General features: G+C 41.5%; 1 protein-coding gene across 1 annotated transcript; it reads right to left on the reverse strand.

The window, feature by feature from the left end:
• Positions 1-3346: 3346 nt before the first annotated feature.
• Positions 3347-20661, reverse strand: LOC108930790 (neuronal acetylcholine receptor subunit alpha-3-like). The gene is made up of 6 exons (XM_018746198.1): positions 20439-20661; positions 8663-8802; positions 7924-7968; positions 5904-6013; positions 4759-5770; positions 3347-3472 (listed from the first exon to the last, which is right to left on the reverse strand). The coding sequence occupies exons 1-6, from the start codon at positions 20497-20499 to the stop codon at positions 3347-3349; spliced, it is 1494 nt and encodes a 497-aa protein (XP_018601714.1). The 5' UTR covers positions 20500-20661.
• Positions 20662-20903: the final 242 nt, after the last annotated feature.

Consider the following 20903-nt stretch of genomic DNA (forward strand, 5'->3'; position numbering starts at 1 on the left):
ACTGCAAGGAGCCCCGCTCAGGCCACGTGATGTCCGCAAAGCATGGAAGCAGTAGGCTTTTGGGATAAAGCCATGGCTCCCTGGGTGCACCTAATCGGACTAAGCAAGAGGAGGCCCAGAGGAGGCGCGGGGAGGACAGAAGATGGAGAGGCAGATTGGGGAGAAGAGGATCAGGCGAGTTGGATGGAGGAGGGGGAACGGCGAAGAGCAGGCGCTAAGCCTTTCCTTTTAAAGGAGGGAAAGAGAGCCGAACCCTGGTCTTCAGGGAGGTGGCGGGAAATATATGAGCACAGACTTGATGGACAAGTTCTCCTGCTCCTTCATACCCATTTTCACAAGACAGAAAATGAATATGATGGGATTAGGCTAACTAGTTCTCAGCCTCTCTGTGTCAGCAGCCCAGCTGGATTGTGCCTTCTTATTCCCTGTTCAGGGCTGTCTTTTTTGCAATTATTAATATTATTTTTTTTTTTTTTATGATAAAGAATAGTGGCACATATGAACCCGCATATCAACATTCTTTTATTCCAATAAACAACAATTAAAAATGGCAGAGGGGGAAGATTAATCATATCACTTACATATGAGACATTGAAAACCAATTATGGTGATCAAGGGACCCTTAATTATTTGTCTCTTTACGCTGTTACAGAACTCATTCATGAGGTTATATATTTATTTATGAGTTCTATATGGAAGATTTACATAAATAGCAAGGGATTATCAGTTTTTCAAGTGAATGGCAAGCATGAAGGGATTCCAGAGCACACACTCTGCACTTTACATTTCTTCATTTAACAGAACACTATGTAGTGTTACGAGCCCACACACCTCATTCAGCCAAGGTGATTTACACTGCAATATACACCACTTACAAGGAGTCACTCATCCATACATCACTGAAACACATTCTGTCACTCATACACTATAGGTGACTTAGAGTCACCAAGCTACCTGGCCAGCATGTCCTTGGACTGTGGGAGGAAACCAGAGCACCCAGAGGAAACCCACAGAGACACGGGGAAAACATGCAAACTCCACACAGACTGAGTGGGGATCAAACCAACATCATCTCACACCCAAGCACTGTGAGACACCAGGACTAATTGCTGTGCCACCACGTCACCCCAAATGACTTCTAAATGAAGGCCGTATAGGACAATCTCATCCACAAAGAACACATTGTATACATCCACACGCATTAACACCCTCTCGTTCAAGAGCCATCTTCACACAGGAGTGCTTCAGGGAGAAAATAGCAATGCTGTGTATGTTTTTTTCTTTTTTAACTTTTAATTAAAAGAAGCAGATTTGATCACTACACTCGGTAAATCCATGGTATTCCCTGGGTAGCGACCTCGGTAGACGAGTGTTGAAGCAGCAATTTTAGCACCTTAATGAGAAAAGCTCATAAACACTGAGATGGAATTAAGTGGTCCTTGCCCCACCTGCTAAGAATGTATATGAAGCAGGCATACACACACAGTGTGCATCACTGGTATTGAATGTGGGAGTGTTCATTACACACTGTGGCACATTTCAGTCCTGGATACCTTCCAAGCCATGGAAGCAGAGGAAATCAGACAACTGTGGGGAGAAGAATGGCAACCTGGGTACAACATCTTATTTGTGCATCACCTCAGAGCTGGACAGCATAGAGCTTAAAAAGACATACTTTTATTATGACGATTGTCCTGTCAGTTCCTGGAGAAGCAAAATATGGCATGTAATGGTAAAGGAAACATGATGGACTGGCATCCTGTCCAGGGTGGGAAGCTCCTCCGTCGCCCTTGAGCCCAATGCTCCGATTCACCGCAACTCAGCTCAGGACAAGTGGCTATTGAAACTGGATGCATGAATAAAGCAAACATAGAAATGCCTTATTATATCGCTCACATAGGGAGGCAAAGTATAGTTATAGCACACAACAGTTACAATATTTCCAGCTTTATTTGCGAAGTTTCGTTGTAATAAATGTCTCGTGTGTAATAAGGGTAGCTAAAGTCATAAGAATTCGATAGACAAATTCTACTTGATTTAAATATTAGCAAAAGTGCCCTACAATAGGCGATTTAAGAAGCTGAGGCCACAATAATATGGCAATCTCAGCAAATTAATAAGGCAACTTTGCCTGCTGCACAGAAAAATGTGTCTAATTACGTATCCCGCTTGGGAAAGAGGCTAATCGAGAGGTGTACTCTAGGCCGGGAAGGTAGTTTTCATTAGAAGATGGGAAGTAGAGGGCGGAGAGCATCAGGGCCGTCTTCCAAACTGCACCACCAATTAGGGGCACCCATGGAGACTTTGTTCATCCCACAAGCCCAATGGCTTCATGCCATATTCAAGATCCAGAGAGGTTAAACAGTCCAACAGGCCCATCGGCCAACATCATTAATTGCCTTCAAACAAAGGAGGTCATACAGATTTATCACACCTAATTAAACGCATGCTCCTCTAATATAAAAAGTTTTGTAGCAGGCCAAAATCGCTACACCCTGTGCACAAAAATCTAAAATATGCTATTTTGAAACATTATTTTTCACCGAAATTATTTACTCAGTTTTATATTTATTGACTGAAGGAGATATAATATCAAGGAAAATGAACACAGATTTTGATGTAAAATAGCCATATTTAATGTTTAATTGTTTTCGGAAAAAATTTTCACAACTGAAAATGGCACTAAAATATAATATAGGGCTTCAGTTCAGTTCTTGATGGATTCTCATGCATCATGTATAATGTCTAGCTCTTTGTGGGGTGGAGGTGACCACATGGGCGAGACAGAGGCACAGGACAGCAGGGCTTTCAAACAAAACTAGGCTTTTAATTAGAAAAGTCACACAGAAAAGGAGGACATGGTCCCATTAAGTACTAAACTCAAAACACTGTGGGGAAAACAGCAACATAAATTCAGCTTCTCACCTTAATCCAGAGAAAGAAAGTGTTACCTGTGCTTTTCAAGGATCTCTTCTTCTTCCCTCTCAAAAAGCTGTTTTATACCTCAATAATAATAACACTTATGTACAGGCATGTTACTGGAGCTTTTCATCCCCATCCTGCAAAGTGGTTTCCACTTCCTAACAGCTTATGAAAGCTTGCAAATCAGAACCACAGATCTGTACACCTCCCACCATTTGTTTGAAATGCCTTTCAGCCGTTGACAAATGGACTAAAGCAGCAGATGATCTCCAGTGTAATACCGCATCTTTACAACTAAAACTTAAAACTGAAGATTCAAATAAGTTAAAATAAAAAAATGCAAGATTTGCAAGAACCAGGTGAGATTGTAATATAAAACATTCCAGAATATGGCAGACTTTTTTCCAATGAAACAAGATGAGGATTATGTTAGGAAGCCAATGAGAGGCTGGAAGAAGAGACCCAGCGTTCCCAGGACACAGATGAGAACAAAGACCCAGAGGAAGATCCGGTCGATGACCATGGCTACATACTTCCAGTCATCTTCAGTCTAGGAGAGAGAGGAACTAGAGAGTCATATAAACTACGTAGAATCTATGCAGAATTTCACAAAAAAAAAAAAAAGTAAAAGCATTGCTGATCAATAAGAAAGGAAGACATAGGAAGTGAATGTGAACTGAAACAAAACTGTTCTAAACGGCTTCAAAAACTATAATGCAAGATGAGGGGATGCAGAAAAGCAGAAGAGTTGAACTGACATAAAGCAAAAAATTTTAAGAATGTGAATTTGCAGTTATAAATTGCAATCAGTCAATAATTTTCAAAAATAGAGAAAAAACCAAATAATTTAATATTCTAATATCATTCAACAATTGAAAAGAATATATTTTCCTACATGAAAAGTTATTTTAGTGTGAAGAACCCTGGGCTTTTCTTTTACGCCGGCCAAATTGGTTCTTTAGACGCATCATCGCCTCTTTGTGAATGAACAGAAATGGTGAAAAGGCTTTAAATTGTTGCTAAACCAGTGCATTTCAGTGAAAACGAGGTAAAAATAATGGACAAAACAGGACTTTTGCTGTCAACATTTGTTGTTCCTTCATTCTTTTAATGGTATTATTAGCGATATTATTCCAGGACAGCAGAGCAGTCACTACTGAATTCATCTAAGTATTGAAAAATTAAATTGATTATTAATTCTAGTTGAGATGAAGCTAAGTGTTTTGAATTGTAAAATATTGTATAAATAATTCTAACTACGTATTACTCCTTGTTAATTCATCACTAGTAATCATCTTGTTTTGTTCCACCGTTGTGTTGCGTTCAAGGTTGTATGATGTGCAACTTACAGTGGGTTAAACTGCAATAATATGTGAAGAAAGCGTTTCAAGGTGTTTCCAGGTACGCTATAATTTATCACATAAGATATTCAGATAAATGTGATGCCGTTATAAAGTCCTGGTATTAAGAATTGATGTTTATTTATTTTGCTTATACTTTTCTCCAGAATGACATGGAATATTAACTAACACTGATTAACCCGTTTATACAGCCAGATAAATCTTACTATATAAATTCGGGGTATATACGTACCATCACGATGTGGACCTGAGTTGTTCAAGTGGAAGGCAGCAGCTCTGAGCATTACACCACCTTTCCAAATTCTCCTTATTTTCAACCCATAAAGTGTTTATTTCTTCAATAACTGTGTTAACTTAACCATTGAATAGCGCTCATTTCAAACGAGAAATGTGCTCCAGTCAATAACGTTTCTTCTATTACCGGTGAATTTCAAGACTTGTAGCTATGTACTGAAAAGAAGCACAAATGCATCACCTGTTTGGCTTTGTTGCGGCTCCGCATGTTCTCCGCGATATACTTGACACTCTCGATGGCCTGCTTGATCTCGGGTGAGACCACGGAGAAGGCTACCACCGTGTTGACCGGCTGGTTGCTCAGCTGCCGGCTCGGCTTCCCGGCGTCGGTTTCAGGGGTGTCCTTGCCATGCTTGCAGGGGCATTTCTTGGTCTCTATGGGTGCCTTGGCCTCGCCATACTCCAGGCAGTTCACGGGCGTACCCTGCTGCGAGGTGCTGCCCCTGCGCTTCCTCCCGGCCCCAGCCCCACCCCTGGCCTCTTGGTTATCAGCAGGTCGGCGCATGAACATGACCCGTGGCAGCATACCCAGGAAGACGGTGCGTACCCAGCTTGGCATGGTATGTGTCGTCGGTGTGCGGTAGTGCACATTGAGTACAAAGACAGTGATGACGATGGAGAGTGTGACGAAGATCATGGTGAAGAGGAGGTACTCGCCAATGAGAGGGATGACCAGTGAGGTAGAAGGGATGGTCTCAGTGATGACCAGCAGGAACACAGTGAGGGAGAGGAGAACGGATATACAAAGCGTGACCTTCTCGCCACAGTCCGAAGGCAGGTAGAAGACCAGTACGGTCAGGAAGGAAATAAGCAGGCATGGGATGATGAGGTTGATGGTATAAAAAAGTGGGAGACGGCGGATGTAAAAGGAATAGGTGATGTCAGGGTAGATTTCCTCACAGCAGTTGTACTTGATGTCATGCTTGTACCCCGGGGCATCGATGATCTCCCACTCCCCACTCTCCCAGAAGTCCTTCAGGTTGACCTTTGATCCAATCAAGACCAGGTCAATCTTGGCCTTGTCGTAGGTCCAGGATCCGAACTTCATGGAACAGTTCTGGTAGTCGAAGGGAAAGTAAGTTATGTCCATCGGACAGGAGCTTTTGAAAATGGCCGGTGGGACCCAGGTCACAGTTCCGTCAAATTTCAACAACGCTTTTGTTTTGTCCTCCACCAGGAAGTCCCCCACAGCACTGATGCAGAGAGAAGGATCATATTGAGCATTAAAAACACATGTTCCATCACAGATTTTTGACTCGATCAAAATGCTCTCTAGGAAAGGAGAGACATTAACAATGACTCTACTCATGAATACAGCACTCTTACTTGTTATACAACACGATGTCAGGCCTCCATATTTTGTTAGATGGGACGCGTATAAATTCAATTCCATCATACTCAGAGGGAACCCACTTCAGCTTGTAGTCGTTCCAAATCTAAAAGAGCAAACGATAGCAAAATGGAGCATTTGGCATTTTAATTTGGTTAAAAAAGGGCAAATGCTTCTATTCATATAGTGTTTTTGAGTAGTATAGCGTTTTCAAAATGTCTGATGACTGAAATAAACCATTCAAGGTTATTTACTAATTGTGTGCAATGGTATTTTACAGTTTTAAATGCCAGAGGAAGGGTGGGGGTGATGGTGTATATGTAAATAACCCTAATACATTTCCAGTTTACGGTGCTTCGACTGCAAGACCTAGAAATATGGGTGGAGAAAATGCAAATGAGGACCTAACTAGATTTATGCATGGGGTATTATCGCACGATTATTTTAAGACGTTCGAAACCAGGCTGTAACTGTCCTCCTAAGCTTAGAAGAATATGAAAATGAGAGCGACCCAGTGGGATTGTGCCGAAAGGAAGGAAAGGCACAATTTACCGTGGTTAATGCATTAGGAGCAGAAGTCTATGTTTTAACTAAACATCCTTAGTAAGATGAGGAAGTGTTCTCCTCTTACTGCTCTTATTTAATAAGGTAATTAAAGTAAATAGTGTGGATTGGAATGGAGAATCCTATCTCCTTAAAGCAAGTTGTGTTACTCTGTTAGGGCTTACCTTACCATCTGGACACACTTACTGTGGTATCAGAATCACTAATAGATTATGTCCATTGGATATAGACATAGGAGGATCAATTACTCTTTGGTTAATTTATATCTACATACATGCTCGACTAAATAGTTTTCACCTGTCTTCCTGCTTGAACATTTGTGCCAAGGTAAAAACATACAAACAAGGGAAAAAAAAACAAACAGTAGTGATCTTGCGTATTTTGGGCAGCCAGTTGGTAACACTTGCAAGCTGCCATCCTGAATTGATGTATTCGGTCAGCATGGGTAAGAAGACAGGGCTCAGTTAAGTTCTGCCGTCAATCCCTCTCTCTCACACTGTGTGAGCTGGGCTGATCCTGCCAAGTGGAAGTCTCGCCCCCTCTCCAAGTGGATGCACACACTGTGTGCGTGGTGCGACAGGAGTGGTTAAAGACTACAGCTCAATTGTAGTCGATGGTCACAATGGTTACAAGAAACTGGGAATGAAAAACCAAGGAAATTCTTGTGATCCAGATTATCCAGCAGAAGGCTAAAGACACACACATCAGCCTAAGGATCTCATGAATTCTCGGACAGAGAAATCTCTTTGATGGAATTATACCGTGTAAAGGCTTTAGGCACTTCTGCTCCTCCCTTGACCTGCCTTGAAAACCACGCGAGTGGTCACTATGGATCAGGTTTCACTCGGCACCTTCATGCATGCAACGGCTTTAGGTCAGTGAGAACATCTGTGGGACCATCAGTGTACAGCTGAAAGGAAGGTGCATGAAATGTCATTGTACCCAACATATAGTGGCAGATATAAGCCTGGTCTAGGACAATGGCCAAAGGTGTATGGTGTGGAGAGTGTGTATCAGAATGAGACAGGAGACTGAAACATATACGGGTTAGAGGCTACAAAACTAACACGCACGAGGCCATAAGCTGGAGAAGGCATCATACAGAAATATGGAATGTTTCCTCCTGACTTTGTGCACCACGTTACATTTTCAGTGGGTGGTAACAGTAAAGTAATTTCTCTGCTAAGTTGGCAATAACATCCCCGTCCTCTTCCAGCACGTCTTTCCCATCTTCACAGCTGTTTCTGGTTCTCTGCTCAGCTGTCCTAACAACCGCTTTAAGCCCTGCAAGAAAATTTCTGAGCACATTGCTCCATGTCAGCGAGCATTTGAGAATCTCCTTGTGGTGCTGGACAGACCCTCTACACTGACATTCACATGGATCAGACTATTCATACACAGTGCTCTAATTTTTGGTTAAAGAATGTAAAAAATTTACAACTTGCAACTTACATGTCTCAGCCAGAGATTGGTCTCCATGATTTGATTGACTTCATCCTGTGGACCAGTGAAGAAATATATTTCAGGCTATCAGTGTTCCAGTGTCCTTCCACTCCTTTAATATAGTAAAAAGCTATTTTTCTTACATTTTATACCTGCCGCAACAAATTTGATCTTTACCCAAATAGAAAGTCAGAAATTTAAAACATAGTTCTGGTCACAGCACTGCTTTTGACTGTATTTGAAACTAGTCGCACAAGATTAATATCTGGACACATCCAGTATGCACTGGTGAGTTTGTCATATGTGGTTAGTGGGTAAAGGTTATTAAAAATGCTGACATTGGGAACAGACATTGTCTTGAAGAAAGAAAAAAAAAAGAATAAAAAGAAATATAAGGCCTCATTAAAGCAGTTAGTGATATTACATTGACGGATACAAAGGCCTCATCATAAAAAAACATTATTCAGCTTGTGTGCATGAGTTAAGATGCTCTTCACACTGCAATATTATAACACCAAGGTCACTCTGGAAAACATTTAAAAAGGTATGACTTAAAAAAACTTAACATTATCAAGATACAAGCTAATCTTAGACTCTTAGATGCAGTGGAAAGTAGTGTAGTGCTTTTTCAGCTTCCTGTTTGAAAATCACTCACATGCATATTATCCTGCATGTGGCCTAAAATGTTTAAAACTAAAAGGAGCTGAAGAAATATAATGGCATTACAATAAACAGAAGCTCAACTTACGACTTTCACCAGCTGCGATATGGATACTTCAAATTCCACCGTCACGGGGTCGGACACATTCTCCACAGGACGGATGTATGGGTTGTACCTGCGAAACAGCCGATGGAAGAGACGATCCTCTCCTTTTGATGAGAAGCACTCTGGGATGGAAGAGAAAAATGACAGATAGATAGATAGATAGATAAGGTTACAACTCAACCAGCATTACTCTGTTATAGCCCAACTTAACTCATCAGTTTCGAAGTCACCCCAACGTTTTAAGTTGCAAGTCAATTTTTGGGGTGGCACAGTAGATAGTGTAGGTGTCTCCCAGGTTCTGGCAGGGGTTCATATTCACCTGTGCAAACCACGGCGTTTGCATGTTATCCCTATATTTGCATGGATTTGCCTTCTTTGCACAGTCCAAATACATTACATTTATTTATTCAGCAGATACTTTTCTCCAAAGCTACTTGAATGAACTCTATGTAGTGTCATCAGCCCACACACCTTATTCACCATGGTGACTTACACTGCTAGATACGCTACTTACAATGGGTCACTCATTCATACATCAGTGGAACACACACAAACACTCTCTCTGTCACTCACACACTATGGGTGGACCTCAGCAGCATGTCTTTGGACTGTGGAAGGAAACCAGAGCACCCAGAGGAGACCCACACAGACACAGGGAAAACATGCAAACTCCACACAGACTGAGCAGGGATCAAACCCAAGGCCTCTCGCAACCACCCAGGCGCTGTGAGAAAGCAGCGCTACTCGCTGTGCCACCATTCCACCCAGATACATGTATCCTTTGAATTGGTGTCTCTGAATTTCGCTTAGTGTGTATATTTGAGTAAGTTTGTGGCTTCTGTGCAGTACCATCCTAGTGCAGTACCTTCAGCCATTCTAGTGTCTAGGACCAGTTCTGGACCACCACAACCCTCCCTTAAGAGTGAGTGGTGAGCCTCACTGCACTGAGCACAAAATCAAAAATAAGCTTCTCTATTGTGACTGATATTCTTGCAGACTCAGTTGTGTGAGGCAGTTACAGCAATGAACGACAGAGCGTTAAATTGACCGGCATTAATCACATTTGTAATCAGTTCTTCTGCAGTGGTTGCTTTGTTTTTCTGCTCAGTCAGTGACTGCAAAGACAAAAGGGATGGTGTCTCAGAATCATATTTTTAGGGCAATGCTGTAAAAAATGGCAACTATGAAATCAGGATACTATATTTGTGCCATATTGATGCATTCGTGAACACTGATGGGAAAATCCATTCCTTTGTAACATTTATTTGTTTAACATACCCTTTTCTCCAAACTGACTTCCAATGAACTCTATGTAGTGTTACCAGCCCAAACACCTTATTCACCAAGGTGACTTACACTGCTAGATACACTGCTTACACTGGGTCACTCATCCATACATCAGTGGAACACACACACACTTTGTCTGTCACTCACACACTATGGGTGAACCTGAACAGCATGTCTTTGGAGTGTGGGAGGAAACCAGACAGAAATGGGGAGAAAATGCAAATTCAACACAGAGTTAGCAGGGATCAAATGCACGCCCTCTTGCACTACCCTGGAGTTGTGAGGCAGCAGCGATGCTCACTGTGCAGCCACTTACAATGTTAATCTACCTACAAGTATTTAGCCACTTGTACAGCTGCGTAATTTTAGGGTAAATGGAATACAGCCAAAGATGAGATTCAAAGCTGCAGCCCTTGGGTCCAAAGACAGCAGCTGTAACCACTACACTACCAGTTGTCCCCTATCAGGAAGGTCCCCATTAAGTCCCCATGAAGAACGAGAAACAAATTTACAGTTAAATCACCAATTCTCAAAAATTCTGTAAAAAAAGTGACATCACAACACATAAAAAGATCAAATTCAACAGAAATACACCAACCTGCTTCACACCTCAAGATCCACAGAAACACCAACAGCATTAGTGACTTTACGCTTCAGGTGTATCCTGTCTTTAATCTTTAATTACACACACATTTTCAGAACCAATTGTCCCATATGGGGTTGCGGGAAACCGGAGCCAACCCGGTAACACAGGGCGTAAGGCCGGAGGGGGAGGGGACACACCCAGGACGGGACGCCAGTCCGTCGCAAGGCACCCCAAGCAGGACTCGAACCCCAAACCCACTAGAGAGCAGGACTGTGGTCCAACCCACTGCGCCACCGCACCCCCTTATTTTTAATTACTTCATCCATATTTACAATTTAGTCAATTTCTCGTTTTCAGGATCAGTATCGAAGATTTTGTGGGATACGTCTGCAATGCTGTGGATAAAATCTGCTCTGAAATCCTTCAGCTGCACTCATCAAACAGAAGCCCTAAAGCTGATCTTCAGCAGAATTTTTCATTTATCCTTTTAGTTCAGATTTTCCTCAGTCAGTATTGCATGCAGCAGGTGAACAGGCTGCTGTATCCGGAGGTATTGTCTGCATGAAACCCGGATAGGACGGCTTCAAAGGTCTTCACAGAAGGAAATCTTTTGCCAAGAACATAGTCGGACTGCATCCAAACGAGTCCGGTGAAAGGTGACACTGTGTAGAATATTAAGATGAAGAGCACCTACTAGCAGAGTACAAGTCATGGCTGGCCAAGCGTAGAATGGAAACCTTCTTGTTGGTCCACTCAAGTCCCCCAACACGCAAGTCTTTGGCCTTTCTAAATTCAGACATGAGTCACTTAACAACAGGTATATATTCTGAGAAATGCGTCGCTAGGAAATTTCGTCGTTGTGCGAACATCATAGAGTGTACTTATAGAAACCAAGATGGTATAGCCTCGATCATAGAGTGTACTTATACAAACCTAGAAGGTATAGCCTTGATCATAGAGTGTACTTATACAAACCTACATGGTATAGCCTTGATCATAGAGTGTACTTATACAAACCTACATGGTATAACCTCGATCATAGCGTGTCCTTATACAAACCTATATGGATTAGGCTCGATCATAGAGTGTACTTACAGAAACCTGGATGGTATAGCTTCAATGCAGTCAGAGATGCTGTAAACACGAGATTTATGATGCTGCTGCTGGCGTAACACAACATACTGTTTTACAGTAAACTTTTTTTATAAGTAGAAAGAGTGCACTGTAAAATAATGCACAGTACAGTAAATACATAAACCAGTAACATAGATGTTTATTATCCTTATCAGGTATGATGTTCTGTACATAATTGTATGTGCTATACTTTTAGACGACTGGCAGCGCAGTAGGCTTGTTTACAGCAGCACCAGCACGAACACGTGAGTAACACGTTGCGCTATGACTTTACGACGGCTACGATGTCGCTAGTCGATAAGAATTTTTCAGCTCCATTATAATCTTATGGGACCACCATCGTGTATGTGGACAGTCGTTAAGCAAAATGTCATTAAGTGGCACATGACTGTAATTAAATTGAAGTTTGTGCCCTATCTCATGATATTTCCTTCCAAACCAACTTAAAATGTTAAGGTACTTAAAGCGATTTACCCGTTCAGGCTAGGTTCCTTGATCAATAGTACTGCAGTAGGAAAAGGATTCAGACCTGAGTCCTTTGGATGGAAGGTGGCAGCTGTAACAGCAATACTACCCATTTCTAATTATAGGCTGTTGCTAATGCTAAGTACAATTCTGATTTGTAGACTGAATGCTGAAGGCCGCAGCATTTTGTGATCTAAATAAATAAATAAATAAATAAAGAAATAAAAAGTGGCTAAAAGCTCTGCACTGATTTCAAAGGCCCACTTCTGTTTAACTGGGTCAAGGAAATGAAGATGCTAGTTAATTAATCGCGCTGTCTGTCAAGGGAGAGAAAAAAAAAAAAAAAACAGTACATTTGTAAGTATGTGGGTTTTCTGCCATAAAGGACAATGTTAACCTTTCCAAATGAATGTGAAATATGTGTTCCTCCTGAGACAAGATTAACGGGAGATGGAGCTACATTATGCTTGAACGTGGCACCATGAGAGTAGCACGGCTCCGGTTAGAAACTAACGAAAAGCTCAAAGCTTTTGGCCATGCAAAGCAGTCACACTCGTACTGAAAAGGCAAAATGTCATGAATATCAGTCAAAACATCAGAGTTATTGCACAATGGTAAGATTTTACGGTAACTGGTACTGTAGCATTCTACTCATACCCGCAATTCTTGATACTCTTGGTAATACAGTAATACAGACAGCTGGTAGTTTAGTGGTTAGGGCTCTGTCTTTGGACTCAAAGGTTGCAAGTTTGATCCCCATCTCTGGCTGTAGTACCCTTGAGCAAGTACTTACTGTATGCTATATTGTTCCAGAAACATCACCCCTCACCCAGCTGTATAAATGGATAAATAATTGTAACCTCCTAATAATTCTGACTTTAATATTGTAAGTTGCTTTGGAGAAAAACACTAGCTAAATGAATAAATGTAAATGCAATACCCGCTCATCCATTATGTGGTGTTGGGTTGGGGTGGTCCGAAGCTACGCTCAGTGCATTGTCGACTTGGCAACCACACAAACTCGTTCAGACACACTATGGCAGGTGAGTCATCAGTTCACCAGAAAACCCAGATAAAAATGGGAGGAACCTACAAACTCTACAAAGAATGGGTTGCATTTGAGCCAATGCCCAAACATACATTCCGGAAACTGGGAGGCACCAGTACTACCCTCTTGGAATGTTGAAATGTACGAACCTTGAGGGTGCAGAAGTTAAAGCAAAGATAACTGTCCCAAGCGTAAGGCCAGTGGAAAGAGTGGCACCACCGAGATGACAAGGAGAATTGCACAGCCCACTGCGTCTGATTAGCCACTGTACAGCACTTCACAAGGCGCTGGGTATTGATAATTCCATTACAGTGAAATTAATTTGGGTGCTGTCCAGTGAATATTAATTGGAGCCGTAACTATTCCCAAGCTTGAAATAACAGCCTCTGAAGAGCCCCTACTCCATCGTATTACTCGGCAAATGTTTCACCGGCCGTTAAGTCACAATTCCAACACGCGAAGGAATGCTGTTTATATGTCTATTACTACATAAAATGAACATACCTGATTAGTTGGCGCGGTGCTGTGTGTGTGCGTGGTGATTTGGAGGAAATCATCCGTAAAAAGGCAACGCTTTCAGACAGATTAATGACAGCACGGTAAAGGTCGAGACAAAGTGAACCAGGTGATAAAAGCGAAAAGGCACTAGAAAAAAAATCACCCCATAAATCTGGGCAAAGTGAAAAATGTCTTCACAAATTATATTAACAAAAGCCATTGGGCAGCACAAACTGATGCACTGCTGATGTGTGTGACCTTGTTTTTAACTGGCTTTGAAACTGTGAGTTCTATATGGAAAAAGCAGGTGTGCCTTCAGTACCATAGAGCTTTTTTACCTAGAAATATATTCATACGTACAATATATTGAAATGTGCAAAACACAGAATTTATAAAATTAAAGGAGTGAGCTCCTCCTGAAACTGCTGTACATTACAGTCTTACAGAATTGTGGAGTTTATTAAACTATCATGACTGGGATGTCAACATTTTTTTTTTTTTAATTTCCGATACATCAAGGGATCTAAAAAACCTATAACATAACTAATAAACTTGTTACAACTTCTGCTTTGTGTCTGGTATGTGATGGGGAGGGGCGAGCTTAATGCTCGTGTTTGCTTTCATCCTCGATGTCATAAATTGTTTGCCCCATGATCAGCTTTTCGCTATGGGATTAACATCGGAATGGCTAAACTCCCTCCAGCCACAGAAAGGGAACAATTTCAGCCAGAAGGTATTACGTGGCAAATGTCATTCTGATTCTTCTGCATTATTCTGAAGTTGTGGTTCAAAGTCAGACATTCTGATCCGCACCACAACATACTGTCCAATCAGACTATTAATTATTCAATAAAATTCAGCAGCCTATTTGGAAAAATAGACAATAAGGGCACAATTTCTTAATGAGAAAAGTATTCTACAGCAACAGATTATCGCAGCAGATGGCTATCTGTGCTCATTTTCATACTGGATTTGTGTAAATAGCTGTCATTTCAGAGTATTACACTATGCACACAACAGAGCATATGGTACACCATTATGTTAGGCACTAGAATCGTATCTAGCACAGTTTGGCAAATGCATGAAGGATAAATCAAATAATTTCAGTTGCAATCTCCTACTGATATTTCAAATTAAACAAAACAAACTCACATAAAAGTGCTTTAATAAATACATGTAGCTGGATTACACAATCAATTTAGAGTGGATGACAAACCTAGGAGCCGATTTACCAGACACTGCACACACGATACTTTCATTTTCAACTGATGTAAACAACAATCATTTCAAAGAATTGCTCTGTATGTATATACAATAGAGCATATAGTAAATCACTGCATTTGTCAGTGAAACAGCAGTCAGAGCAGTTATGCAAAAGTAGAATGGAAATTCATCGAACTGCAGCCAGGAACTTTGTCTGATGTATATAAAATGAATTTACACCACGGTCCAAATAATTTTTTAAAAAGTATTAATGAAATTAATAGAAAAAATAAATTACATAAGCTAAGATGTGAAAAACCAGGGACAGATGAAGACCCAGGGAGACTGTTTTAGTCCAAGCCAGACATCAGCTAAATCGCTACAGATTTCTTCATTCAACAATCATGAAACTCGGCCCAGCGAGGAATCTGCCTCCCCCACAAGGAACAGCCTCAGACGGAAGTGCTATATCATACATGGATATAAACAGACACACACATCACACCCAACCTACAGAGATGTGTACCAGAGGTCATGCCAGCTCCCTCCTGGGAAACTTACATTGTATGCCGTCACCCTCCAGTCTTCCCGATCCCCTCAGCCCTCTGACCCCTCCGAAGGGAAGTCATCGCAGGAGTCATGAGATGACCTGACAAAAACCCTTACCATCTGGATAGTGAAACCTGCTGACTGTAATTCCATCAAGCCAGTAAAATGTGCGAAGACATACGAGTCATGCATGTAAAAAATCTCAATATGAATGAACAAGTACTGTAAATGTAGGGTGTCTAGTGGCATCTGACACTACTCATCTGCCGCCAAGCTTTGTGAAATCCTTCTAAAACTGAAATGACAACCTGCAAACTTGTTTTGTCCTTCACCATACTGAATAAAGAGAAAAACAGTTAGTGGTAACTGTATTCATTACCATATTAAATTTAAACATGTGAAACCTAACACACAGATGCATTTTGTCAGCAAGCCTTCATCAGCATGAACAGATATTAACGAAACAAACAGTGAACAAATAATGTCATGTGACTTTCGTTTTATGTAAACGGGAAAAATCATGGAAAAGGAACGTCTGAAGGAGACAAAACCTCAACTCGGACGATAAGGGAGGTGATGCAAATTAGAAAATTTTTTACACTGTTACTACCAGAGGCAGGTTTAACTTGGGGAGCCTGGTTTGTGGTTAAAATTTTCTCGTTTCATTTTGGCATCTGGCTGCCACAGTGGAAAGTGTAGATTAGGCACAGAATTGGTTAATAGCACCTTCAAAAACAGAAACATAACCAACTACGTCAATGCGTCCTCATGGTTGTCACGTCCACACCCACAACACAAGCGACAACACCTGACTCTGCACTATCTCCTGAGTAATCGCTCACCCTATAAAGACCCTCTTCAGCTCCCGTACCGTTGCGGAATCTCGTTTGGGACAACCGCCCTTCCTCGCGTTACTACACGCACTCTTACTCTATTCACGATCTCCGGTTTTTTGACTCTTTGCTTCATCCTCCAACCACGTCCGTGGATCCTCGTTCCTGTCCTGTTCGCCGATCGACCGACCCTTCGCCTGTCCCTGGTTTTGAGAACTTGCCTCTTCCCTCAACTTCTGACGAACAACGCTGCACCTGGGTTCAGCCGTCCCGGATCCCTGTGTTCCGTATGACAATGTCCCATACCTCGGTGCCGCATCAGCAAAATCAAACAGAAATGTCTTCAGTATAAAAATGAAGAACAGCACACTTTTAGCACACAGGAGATCAGTGCTGTAGAGTTGGAGTCGTGGAGTCAGAAGCAATTACTGGATTACTGGAGTCGGAGCTGGTATAAATGTACCAACTCCATCTCTGACTAAATGTACCATACATGCTGGCGTATAAATCGATCCGGCATATAAATCAACCCCCAAAAATTAGAGGTGTAATATAAGTTTAGGCCAATATTCATCAAATAAGTCAACCCCAGAATGATGTGCAACTTTTGGGCAGTGCTGTGGAGTCGGAAACAATTGTTGGGTTACTGGAGTTGGAGTCGGTAAAAATGTACCAACTCCGACTAAATGTACCATACATGCTGGAGTATAAGGTGATCCAGCATATGTCGAGCCCCAAAAATTTGAGGTGTCATATAGATTTAGGCCAATATTAGCCAGATAATTTAACCCCCAAAATAATGTGCAACTTTTGTGCGGTGGTGTGGAGTCGGAAGCAATTATTAGGTTACTGGAGTCGGAGTCAGATTCGAAGGTTTTGTGTGCCGACTCCACAGCCCTGCAGGAGATACAGACCCCTGTCCCATAAACCCACAGGGAGAGTCTGGGAACATGTGGCTGAGACACAGGACAGCACAGCAGCATTCCAGCAAAGAAGTCTCATCCCACCTCCAGGGCCCAGTCCAGGTCACTTCCTCTGTCTTAATCCCACAGAACGACTTGCTGACATGCCCACGGTGCAATATTTCTGCTACCTTGGGCAGGAGGGGTGGGGCACGACTCGGACCAAAAAGCATTAAGAAGCAATTCCAGGAAATGCTTGGACTGTTCCTCACCACTATGAAGCGGCTGGTAAGAGTATGAAATGGCAGGGTCATCTGCCATTATTGCTCCATAAGCATATTAGAGATACTGGTACAGCACAGCATGAAAGCCTATGCACATCTCCCTTGAATGTTGGGGGCTTCTGTTAAGTTCTCATTGCTGAATCATTCCCGGTCACTTATCTCCTGGCCTATGCAGGGCTCGTTCCGCTTATTTTTTCATGTAAATATGTTTCAAATCATACATTTTGCAAGATCAGCAGCTCCTTATTTTGTGCTATGCTGAAACTCCTGGTACAGTGGCAGGACACACAGCTGAACAGACCAACATAAAATAAGCAGAACATAAGCACAAGGCAGACCAGATTAGCAACGACATATATTTTAAACCTGAAAATATAGAAATAGGGTGTACAAAATTAGAAATTAGAGTTTAGGTATGAAATGAATACAACATGTCCAGCATTCTCCCAAGGTTTCTAAGTATATTTGACTGTCAGTATGGTCAAGGAGTCGCTAATACCGTATTGTTCTCAGAAATGAAGAAAGAGAGGTTGGTGCACGGTGAAATGTTGATTGAGGACACCATATTTGTGTGGAATTGTAATTCAGTTACCTACATAACCCATGCCTCATTGATCAGCAGAAGTCTCATCATGACCATATCTTTTGGGCCGCCCCTGTAAAGCAGTGCTTTCGCTGCCTCAAATGAATGTGTGTCTAATGCAATAAAGGCGTCGTACAGAGAAACTAGCCTCCTTGGTGTAAAAACCCCACTGTGAATGAGACCAAAGCCATGGTTCCTCTAGAACCTGCTCCTGGCATGGTGCTAAAGTGAGAAGAATAAATTTGAAAGACCCTCATGAATTTTGACATTTCATATTACTAAGAAAGATGTACATAACCGGAGTGTACTGAGTGTGGCCTTCAGCTACTTTTTATAGTGGTAAAACTACCTCGGGCCAATACCAGTAAAACTAATGAGGTGTGTTTGGTGGCTTCTTTCTACACCTTGAATGTAAACTATCTCATATTGTCACCATGGTATCAGCAACATGAATGCTGCATGTATACATGTGTTAAATTATTTCTCTAAGGTCCAAAAGGTCAAAAGTAGCCAAGACTTGCCAAGGAAATTGGTTTGGGTCATTAATTTTATGGGTCTGTATTAAATCAATAAGACCACAACTAAGCAAAAAAGTAGTCTAGAGAATGTTAATAAATACTAATGCTATAAATGCGTTTCTTGCTTTAATCCTTCTTGACACTGAAGGTCATTTGAAGAAGCTTACAATTTCACTTTCATCTCATTAGTAGCTGATTCCAGGAAGTCAAATAGTCAGCTCTAATAATCGTGCACAGTAAATTTCTAATATTCAACAACTGTGACTTGAAAAGAGGGTTTTGTCAAGCACTTTAAACAGCTGTCAGTTTGCAAGTCTGTTAAGTAAATTTGACCTCAGAAAGAATACTCTAGTATGGGGTAATAGAGCACATAGTACACAACCTAGTGTAGAAAGAACTTGGTGTTTTACCAGTGTTAAATACATGACTAAATTTACCATAATCTGTGGAATGAGGCCTCTCTCTGTGGTTGTTACTTGCGTTGTAATTACGTGCCATATGTTATCCTCTGCATGGATTAGTTTCTAATCTTCACTCAAGTCTTGTAAATAACCATGTTTTCGGAAAGCATGCAGGGAGTGTAAATGATCTCCTCCTCTGACTGGTCACAAGCTCATTTAAAGTAGTACTGATCACTTTCCAGATGTTCACCTCAAGCAGCCCGGTTCCCTCCAGTTTCCTACCAGTTCCCCACCAGTTTAGTGTTCACATTGTTAGACCCTGCTGTATAAATGGAAAAATCATTGTCAAGCTGATTGTATCTAACATTGCAAGATACCTTATAGAGGAGTTTGCTAAAATCACTACTACTAATAATTAGAATAGCGAAGGCTGGCAGTTCTGAGAGATGCATTGCTCTTTTCTGGCTGCTCATGACACTAATCTGAATAGCTCATGTAAAATACCAAATTATAAAATAGATTTAACCAAGCATTTGAATTCAGTTGACTTTATATTGTTTAATTAATGTTGCTATAGTTCCAGGAAGCACATATGCATGCATACAGACAGGCACTCCAAATGAACATCTGGATGTCTGAGGAGCGTAAATATGTCTGAACAGTGTATGAACACTAGGGGGTGGAGTAGTTAAGGCACTAAAGCACGGCCAAGCAGGAAAACTGTTCAACTGTATCGATTTAATCCAATATCAGTTCATGTTAATTGACCAAAATGGGATAAACGCATAAATCCATCAGAATAAAACACGTCTATAAACATAAACAAGAAAACACAGATTATTTCGAGGATTATTCGGATTATTATTCTTATGAATAAGGTTTGAGTCAAACACAAATTGTTCAGCAGTGTTTTCAATTAAAACAGTGTAAAATATTAATATAACCATAATCTAGCCCCCCCAAGCAATTCGGGGTTTTATTATCAGCAGCCCTTCATATACGCAAAATAAAGCGCCAGAGAAACAAGTGTCGGATATAAAGGCTCATTTTTAAATTATCTCCTTTTAAATTACGATTTTTTAAATGATGGAATTTAGTGCGTTTTTCACGTTAATTCCACGTCTGCAGACAGACACGTCACAATGTAGGTAAATCCCATGTTTAAAACTTCAGCTCTGGACAGACAGCAGTTCTCTGCTATGAACAGTGAAATAGACACGTAATAAATTAAATTGTAACATTGTGTCAATGTGTGATGTAATATGATGTGCAGCGGATTCGCTCTGCGGCGGGAAACAGTCTCTGTGTTCACTTGTCTTGTGCCTGGAAACATAAACATGATGTTACTATGAATTCCGACGTTCTGTGAGGAAATTCTGCCGCTTATGAAAATGATGTTTTATTATGCAGTATTAGAAGAAACAGGAAGCGCTCTGAGCATCTCCGAAAGTTGCCTTCGTTTCTTACCTTCTGTCAACAGCACCGCGAAAAGAAGAAGCAAAGTCCCTTTCCCTGCTGCTGAACTCATCTGGAGCTCTTTTTTTTGGGTCCCAGAAAATAACGGAATAAAATGAAATGAAACAGAAAAGGACTGTGCAGTTTTTGAAGTGGCTGTAGATTAAAAAGGGAGCGAAATGTAGGAAAGTTGCGCTTCTCGCTTTGCGGATTCGGACGGAGAGGCTGTCCGTGCCCTTTCTGCTACGGAGAAGTTCGGTGTTGTCCCGCTCCACCCCCCACCCCCTGCATCACCCCCCTAGTCGAGTCCTCAGCTTCATCATCATCAACTCCTCCTCCCCCCAACCAACCACCCATCAGCATCACCATCACCTGGGAATTGAGAGTTTTCATCATAGCTGTGCTCATCACCTGGATCATCACCATGATCATCAGCTTGGTCACCATCTCCCTCATCTCAGAAACCAAGCTGGTTCC

Source organism: Scleropages formosus, chromosome 5, assembly GCF_900964775.1.
Source record: "Scleropages formosus chromosome 5, fSclFor1.1, whole genome shotgun sequence".
In the NCBI taxonomy this organism is placed as follows: Eukaryota; Metazoa; Chordata; class Actinopteri; order Osteoglossiformes; family Osteoglossidae; genus Scleropages; species Scleropages formosus.